Source organism: Montipora capricornis, chromosome 3 (assembly GCF_036669925.1).
Source record: "Montipora capricornis isolate CH-2021 chromosome 3, ASM3666992v2, whole genome shotgun sequence".
Classification (NCBI taxonomy): domain Eukaryota; kingdom Metazoa; phylum Cnidaria; class Anthozoa; order Scleractinia; family Acroporidae; genus Montipora; species Montipora capricornis.
This window is the reverse complement of record NC_090885.1, coordinates 22,779,057-22,787,962: the sequence shown is the minus strand read 5'-3', so window position 1 is coordinate 22,787,962 and position 8,906 is coordinate 22,779,057. Positions and strand designations below refer to the sequence as shown.

Genomic DNA, 8,906 nt, shown 5'->3' with positions numbered 1-8,906 from the left:
TGCAAAAACGAATACAAATCATCGAACCATCGATTAAATACCCAAATTGGGTGGCACGGAGACAAATTTAGAGTTTTCTTTTATTGGTCACGTGACCATGGGCGTGGTATGATGACATCATATTTAGGGTCATTGGCTTACAAAAGTTGGAAACTGACCAAAATAATGCCAAATTCTCTCAATTTACTTAACCATTACATACTTAGCAACGCAACCCAAAAAATCAGTCAGTGGGCCCTTAAAATTGTCTCTTTCATTTTTCCTGTCTGTGGAGCATGAAATTGCCCAAATAATCTATTTTCAGGTATTAAAGGTCCCTCTTCTGGGTCATATTGTTTTTCTTTAAGAATGCCTTCAAAAAGCTTATAGGCCCTTCCACACCATGGTAGAGGCAGATAAATTAATGTTAAGGGATAACCAGTACCCTGTTCCAAAGGAGATGTGGCAATGGGTTGCAGAATTTTAGCATATGCTTCATTATCACTTCCCTTTCTGAATACTTTGCTAAAAATGATATTTGGATGGTTGAGATTTGCTATCACCAGCTTGGGATTCCTCAGACAAAGTGTGTTACATATAGTATGTCTATCACCAGTTGTTGCTGTTGCAGTAAGGGCTGCAATGGGAGCATTTGGGAAAAGGGCAGCAAGTACACTTAATTTCCCATAATCAGGTCTGAAGTCATCTCCCCTGTTTGAAAAGTAAGATGTAATCCAGTTCATAATAATTATTGATCAACGTGTCAAAAGTACAGCCACATGGCTGTACCATGTTAGAACTCCCTGGAGAAGGGGGAGGAAAGGACTTAAATAATTACATGAAGACAAGATAGCTAGGTCAAGGAATAATTTGGTCGTTTTACTGATGGTGACTCATCAATCCGTTACTTACAGGGTGAGACGAAAATGAAAAGATGAGGTTGCCCTTCGGGCAAGCTGTTACTTGAGGTTACTATAGCCTGAAGGTCTGAGGAGCTAGCCCGAAATTAAATTGTTTATAAAGAATAATCAGATTTATTTAATTATGCAAAATACAAGTAATGATACCATGCATAGATATAAACTAATTCTTCGTAGTCAGTATTTTCAATTGATTCTTGAATGTGATTTTCGTTTTAACTTCAACCTCATAGTTCATAGTTTGCCTAGTGTGATATAAAATATATTAACTAAAACAGTTGAACAGTGAGCTACAGGAAATATTTCAGTTCCTTGTTTGTACTGCTAACATGAACGAGGTTCTCGGAATGAACAACATCAACAAATTTGCTGAAAGTTGGGGAATGCCTTTAGTCAATTTGAATATCTACAGAATGCAATTTGGATATAATCAACGCAGTGAACGCACATGTATGAAAATTGTTTCGCTTTATAAGACCAGAAAATTTTTATAAATCGCAAATGATTGTTTCAGAGTAACATTTTATTCAAACATGGGCGAAATAGTAAAGGAAAAATAACCTCTGGATTCAAATGGGTTCGTTCCTTCAATGTTTACATCTGCAGTTCCCCCATTGACGGTTGAGGGTTTTGGGTTACTTTCAAGAAGGTAAAACAATGACCTGCAACGAGTGACCTGTGGAATGTGACCTGTTTTTTAGACCCGCCGATTTTCAGTCAAAAATATTATAAATTTACGGAAATCACAACACAGTTATTTTGGTGAATGTCATGAACGTTGCGATCGGTCAATTAAACTACCACTGTAATCATGTGTAATCTGAAGTCTGTCGACATTCTCTTCAAAGCATGTCAAGCTGACAAACTCTTCCAGAAGTGAGAAAACATCATGTTTTAAGTTACTCGAGTTGCGTGTTTTTGTTTTTATTTTTTTTATCGGATGATAACGGCACCAGGTCTTGTAGCTTTTCTTCAAGCGAGTTTTTTCTTGTTTTTTAATCTGACACGAAGTGGGCCTTAATTTTTTGTTTTAACAATGAATTGGCAGTTTTAAAATAGAAACAAGAATCCGGATTTGGATTTTCCCAACGAAACGCACCTAAATTTCCGAGAAAATCCACTGCACCGTGAATTGGGTGGAATTTAATTAGACTGATTGTCTCGCACTGCACGCTGTCAGTCGGCAAATTATATTTCGGTTGCTTATGTAATAAGCAGAAAAAGTCATGACGTTATTGACAGACGCAACTAAAATGCGGCGCAAAACGTTGTCACGCTACGTTAATTTGGCCTCATAACGTTATCATCTTCTCTCAGGAGCTTTCTGCTACACACTTCTTGGTATAAAAGCTCAATTTATCATCAGAAAAGAGGAACCAACGGTGCTTGCCCGTCGGGCAAGCTAGGATAAGAAAGTGCTAGCCCGACAAGTCATTCCACTAGCCCCGGGCTATCGGACAGCACTTTCGTCGCGCCCTGTACTTACTAATTACTAGAAATACAATAATGGATGTAGTAAACTAAGACAGAAGAGTTAGCGTACTAGTCTTTTGATATCAACCCAGTGAATAAGAAAAACAACTATTTATTACTCATGCCATGTTCAGTATTCTTGTGCAAAATAAAGGATACAAGGATCTCCATTAACTACATTGCAACCTTTCTGCAAAAGCGTCACTTTATTAATAATGGATTAGAGTACTTTCAGCTTTTCTAAATACATTTGCTCACCATTCAAGGATTCAGTGCGCCTCATCTACAATCACTGCTTTGACGGCTGATAAATAGATTGTGCTCTGAAGAACTTTTAGTCCGTCCGCACAAGATGAAAACGCCTCAGGATGAGAGAAAACGATTTCATATTCGGCCTGAATAATACGCTCTCTAGTTCCTTCCCACTGACAAGTTATTGTAACCGGTGAATCGCCATCCTCGTCCGATCCGGCCTCTTTCACCCCCAAAATCGCTGCTTGCACCGCTTTCTCTCTCAAGCTTGAAATATTGGTCGTACATTAAGGCGTTCAAGGGCGAAACAACTAAAACTACGGACTTACAAGTCGTACTTCGAGAAGTGTGTATTGTATCCCTTTCCTTCAACAATCGCGGCAAAACGTGAAAAACTAGCAATTTTCCATATCCTGTTGGAAGCACTGCCACTAGATCTTTCCTTAAATACAGCGCCTCCAGACAGATCACTTGTTTAACTTTCAAAATAATATCCGTAACGCAACTTGAAGTCTACAACACAGTTCCTCCCTCCCCTAGATAGAAATTTTTCTACCTTTGACAAAATTAAGTCAAAGACCCACCCTCGGTGCGGATTTGATTTGTATACATGGACACGTGACCAGCCGCACCCAGGGTACTTTCTTGAGGAAGGAAGAGAGAGGACCCTGGGAACGAGGTTGGGGGTGAAATTTCTCGGAAACGGTAGACGATGAATAAGTAATTCCTTTCAATGTTACTAGCCGCGTCGGTTGCTTTTTGTGAAGTCGCGTTTTCCAGTTTCCTTTAAACATGTGGTTGCCCGGAATTATCCTTGGATTCGTGGTAATCATTGCGATGATACTGTTTATGTTGAAATTATTTCGCAAAGCTGCAGGTAAGACTTTTTCCTTCGCTCATGAAATCGTGCTTTTGAGATGGTTATTACCAGCATCTTGACATCTGAAATTCATCCATAGCTTGAAAATACGAACAGTCGCCTGGAATGTTCTTTTGGTGACTGCAAATAAGACTGTAAGATAAGTCAATTGAATGGCTTTTTGCTTCTCGTCAACTATTCGTTTTATGTGGGTTTTAAAAATTAATCTGAATCGGTTCGCTGGACGACCTACAGCACAGATCTGATGTTATGAAACAGAGACCGAAAACTCTCCGTGACTGGCAGCAGATTAAGATTTTCAAAGGTTAATTCTCCTGCCACACAAAATTTCTCCCCGTTTCTTAACCTCTGCAGAAAAGCCTGGTTTTCACCAGCGACGCAAGCACAAACATGAGCAGCTTATGCTAGTGAAAGCGAACGTCGACATCAATAAGCATCAAAATCAACCACAGCAACCGCCATTTTGTTCAAATGTTTAGACGCAAGGAATCTATAACGAGTGCTTTAATTGGCCAGACGCAACAAATTTGCTTGTGCTTTTGCTGCGTTTCGTTTTCAGACGACGCAAGCGAACGCAGGCATATGCGCAAGCACAAGGAAAAGGAAAAAGTTTGATCCTTATGCTTGCGTCAATCCCGTTTTCACGGTGAAATAAGCGCTCTTATGCTTTCTGCTTGTGCTTGCGTCGCTAGTGAAAACCAGGCTTAACGGGAATTTTTGTGCAAATGGATCGCGCCCAAGGATTTGTATGGGAGAAATCGTTGCCTTTTTATGTGTAAAATTTTGATTTTCGAATAAAATTTACTTACCTAAAATCCTTTGTCGGTCTTTGTCCATCCTAGGTGATTTTTAGGTCGATTTGAGACGACTCCTTAGAGTTTCAGTTAAGAGTTTGACGACTTTTCCTCTATATATCATCATACAAGTCATACTTTGAAGCTCCCTGCTTTAATGCTAGAGATTACAGTATGTAATAAATTGGCCACTACACACGGGCATTCTAATGGGCCATTTTCGAAAATACCATAATACTCTTTGTTTGTCCCTACAAATTTTGCATAAGCATTGTTTCAAGTTTCTCATGGGACTTACAATGGTCCCGAGATAAAACGAAAACTCTGCTTATGCAAAATGTGGAGGGACAAGCAAAGAGAATAATTATGGTATTTTCGAAAGTGGCCTATTACTTGGAGTATTTTTTTGTGTGCAACATTGTAGGGCAAGAGGGGCCGACCAACGCAAATATGGCAATGTGGGATCGCTTGAACCAGGAGGAAATGCAGCAGTTAGTTGGGGAGATTCAAGATGTTGCAGATAATGTCCATCAAATGAACGTCAGAATAGAAAATACCGTGAAAAAGCTCCGAACTGCTGCTGATTTTCTTGACAAGGTTTGGCAGGACTGTAAGATAGCTTCTGCTGTTGGGACTGGTGCCAACATCACTGGCGGCGTTCTAACCATAGCAGGAGGTGTTGCGACAATCATGACCTTCGGTCTTGCTACGCCATTGTTGATAGCTGGTGGGGCATTGGGAGTGGCCGGATCATGCGTAAACTTAGGTACAACTGCTGTCGAAGAGTCCATCAAATCATCTGTCATCCAGGAAGCAGACGAAGCCGTGCGAAATGTCAATTATACAATAGAGAACGTTAAGCAGCGTATTAGGGAGCTTAAAACTGGAAAAAGCCAAGCTCGCCTGGTTTTACTTGCTGCCCTTGCCATCAGAATGCTGGGAAAAGATCATCTGGTAGTAGCTTTTCTTAAGGACTTGCTTCGCACTGATGTGCTTGCTAAAAGTCTCCCCACAATTGTGAATGCACTACAGAGCGTTAAAGGGTTAGCCTTTCGAGCCCTTGAAAAGGTGACAGATGCAGCGAAAGGAGGGCTGATTGAAGGCACTTCTAAACAGGCATTGAGTGTCGGTATAAACGTCGGGGCAAGAAAATGCACTGACACTGGTGCAAAAATTGGAGGCGGAGCAGCCAATAAAGTTGGTGCAAACTTTGTTGCCAAAGGCGCCCGAAGGATGGGAAAACGAGTGGGGTCGAAAGCAGCTTGTAAAGTTGGTACCAAAGCTGTGTCAAAAAAAGTAGGAAACGGCATCACCAAACAGGGAACAACAGCTGTGGGCAAAGCGACAGCAAAACAAGCAGGAGGGGTCATCATAGGCGTTAGCGCTGCATTCCTCGTTTTGGATGCTATAGATTTGGCTTTCACAGTCAGAGATTTAGTGACAAATGAAGGTTCCGATGCGGCGCGCATACTTCGATGCAAAGCAGATGAATATGAAACAATCTTGGAAGAACAAGAGAATGAGTGAGTCACAGAAACCATACTGCATGTGGAAATAACCTTTTTGCGTTAGCTGGAAAAAATGACTCGAGCTTAGACTGGACTCTAAACTGGAACTTTCACTTAAAGCTGGTGTGGGGTAGAGAATATGGAACAAGTTAACCTTACAATTTCTTAGCATACTAAAATTCACATCATGTTTTATAACCAACCCGCTAGCTGCGACAAACGAAAAAATTATCTCCGAATTTTTTTCCCAGAAGCTATTCAAATCAAAACTGAGTATAGGGACTAGAATCAGTCTAAACAACCATGATCTACTTTGCCGTGCTAAACATGTCCGCACCTTGGTTAGGTCATTTGTTGTAATATCTCTGAATCCATGAAGGCGAATCGATCCTTTTTACTAAATACCGCCCTCATACACCCTTAGCCATCCAGCATTATAGAATGGAGGAAAGAGTTTTCAAAAAACGATTCGCTAATGTTTAAGAGTTAAATAAGAGTTTATTTTCTGGCCTTCAGTTGCTATATTAAAAGAAATCTATTTCGGCATTTTTAGACTGCATGTTAAAGAGATGACTTCACTATAAGTTGGAAATTAATTAATTTAAATTATACTAATGTTATTAGATACTATATCGATTCCATGCTAGCAGAGGTCTCTTGACTTTTTGCGTTCGCTGGGCTGACGAGTTTGGGAAAAGAGACCTTTGCCATGGGTCGAAACTCACTTTGATACAACCGTCGTCCACGATCTTGGACGGGACTGTTCAAAACGCATGTCCCATGATATGTTTGCTGACTGTGACTTGAGCCCACTGTGTCTCGCGCATTCCTTTACAGAAAACGCATGCTCAACATTTTCGTTTCATGGTAAAGGTCTCTTTTCCCGTACTCGTCAGCCCTGTGAACACAAAAGAAAAGAGACCTCTGCAGGAACCCATGACCCGGAGCCTACAACTCTACTGTGTTCATGCAACGGCGTTTTCACAGACCGATTTATTTTTAGATTGAATTTCCCGTGAATGAGACTTCCACAGGAGCCCGATGACCAATTACAAGAAATTAAGCTGACTTCATAGGGTCATCGAACCGGAACTGCCTTTGTTTTTTGACCTAATTCGCGGGAAGGGCGATCTCAGACGTCCGTGGACAAGGGCTACAAAGGCGTTGATTTCAGTCTGCGGTTAAACTTTTTTTTTGTCGCTCTGGGGTTTCGAAAGAAAACAATCTGAAGAAAAGTTCTCACCTGATTCTTATTTCCTCGGACAAGGCTTATCCTGGGTTACCCGTAATAGCTTCGGCCGGTTTTACTCGCCGTCAACACCGTTTCGCGTTTTTCTCTTTGGGGAGAACAACAGAAAATAGCGTCACGAAACTGAAACTGCAGAGCCACAAAAAATGTTATCACGTGATGATCAGAATTTTGTAACCGCAGACTGAGGCAGCGTTTACACGAACGCGGTTTCATTTGTAACTGCATCGTTTTCGATGCCGTTACACCTTCTGTTTACACGACATTGATCAAAACTGTTGCCGAAACCGTGTCGATTTGAAACCGCTGCCAAAAGTGGAGCGTTTGCAAAACGATGCGGTTTCATCTGTTGTGTAAACAGTGAAACCGCATCGGTTTCAATACAGTTACTATTTTGGTGCGAAATTTGCATTGTTCAATTCAAAATGGTGAATTTATCACATGGTGGAGCACTCGCTTATAACATCACGACTTTGATTTTCTGGCGAAAACGGTTTTGTGTAAACAAATCCAAACCGCATCGATTTTGACGCGGTTTCGAAGTCATGGTACCATGTCGATGTGAAACCGCTTTCGTGTAAACACTGCCTGAAAGAAAGGGTCCGTGAAGTGAGATGAAAAAAAGCCCTTGTCTACGGACGTCTGAGATCGATAGTACGTGAAGCAAGTTGCCGGTGACATAAATTACTCTGTTTTAGTCTCACAGATATGGTTTGTATCATGTCGTTGACTGCCACAAAGAGGGGCGGGGGTCACGGGCACCCCAGGAACCCCCCTGGCTACGCCCCTGAACTAGTACAATATTGTTCTTTGTTGGGTTGTCATGAGAATTTGGTGTTACATCAAGATCATACCTCTCAAGCTGATAATAATCTTCATTCTCAATACGTATATGTCTGACTAAGATTTTATTGAAATTGTGAAGAGAATATTCATACAGATCACTCTTGGGAGTCGGAGGGTTAATGCATTAATTAAAATGGGCTAAAAGAAGAGAAAGAAAAAGCTTGATGTGAGTTTAGTTGTGACGTCATTAAATCTTATAATTTCGGGGAAAATAAGTGACGGTAGAAAAAAGAAACAACAGAGTTTGGGCCAGTTCGTCACTCGGCTTAATCGACCGCGTCCTACATCTCCGCCTCTCTACATCTCTCTCATAAACCACAATAGGCCTTACGCATGATTACGTCACATGCTCAAACTTCACCACCAAGTTCTTTGCACGTCATCTGGACATGCAATACTGTTCGAACAGAGAAAGATGGCGGCTACGAACATGTTCATTCTTCCAATCTTCTTCTAATCTGTTTCGAGGTTTTTGCCAACATGTTTTTAACAGAACTAGACCCTGCGTGAGGGTACACTGGGTTGCCTGTGGTACGTGCACCGTTCCAGACAATTTTTTTTCAAGTTGGGCGGTCATTAAGAAGTCATACCAGACGAGGCCCTTTGGCTCACAGGTCCTCACACGTTCGTACGACGAAACAGACCTGTCCTTGCGTAATATGTAGCTCTAACAGTGCACGATATTGTTTTGGTATTGTCTATCATTGTAGTGCCATGGTAGAAGTGTTGGGTAAATAGTCTGCGAAGACATGTGGTTACTAGCAAAGTACTAAACCCAGAAAGATTGAAGAAAATAAATGGGAAGTGAGAAACACTGGCTTCTGGGCTGACATGTTGATTAACTTCTTTTGACCACAAGTTTAAGCGTGCCCTCTAAGCATCTGACAGCTTTGTAATACCAAAGTTCACTGAAGTTAAGCCTTTTGGGCGGGGTTAGTGTTTGGATGGGAGACCAAAATAATATACCCCTCATAAAACAGAAGAATCGGACGGAAAATACTATTA

The 8,906-nt window shown here is 41.2% G+C and overlaps 2 protein-coding genes and 1 long non-coding RNA gene across 4 annotated transcripts in view; 2 read left to right on the top strand and 1 right to left on the bottom strand.

The window, feature by feature from the left end:
• Positions 1 to 685, top strand: part of LOC138042574 (uncharacterized) — a 4,622-nt gene extending 3,937 nt beyond the window's left edge. The window contains exon 3 of the long non-coding RNA XR_011131029.1: positions 1 to 685. This exon is cut by the window's left edge and continues 906 nt beyond it. This is a non-coding gene — a long non-coding RNA (uncharacterized lncRNA).
• LOC138042573 (uncharacterized) overlaps positions 1 to 2,770 on the bottom strand; it is a 15,153-nt gene extending 12,383 nt beyond the window's left edge. Inside the window, exon 1 of one of the 2 annotated variants that reach the window (XR_011131028.1) lies at positions 2,631 to 2,767. The gene's annotated coding sequence lies outside the window, so the exon portion shown is untranslated. Of the gene's footprint in view, positions 1 to 2,630 lie in introns of both variants that reach the window. The other variant, XM_068888514.1, reaches the window with a different exon arrangement.
• LOC138042572 (uncharacterized) lies at positions 1,843 to 8,060 on the top strand. Its single transcript, XM_068888513.1, has 2 exons — positions 1,843 to 3,501; positions 4,723 to 8,060. The coding sequence occupies exons 1-2, from the start codon at positions 3,417 to 3,419 to the stop codon at positions 5,823 to 5,825; spliced, it is 1,188 nt and encodes a 395-aa protein (XP_068744614.1). The 5' UTR covers positions 1,843 to 3,416; the 3' UTR covers positions 5,826 to 8,060.
• The last annotated feature ends 846 nt before the right edge of the window (positions 8,061 to 8,906 follow it).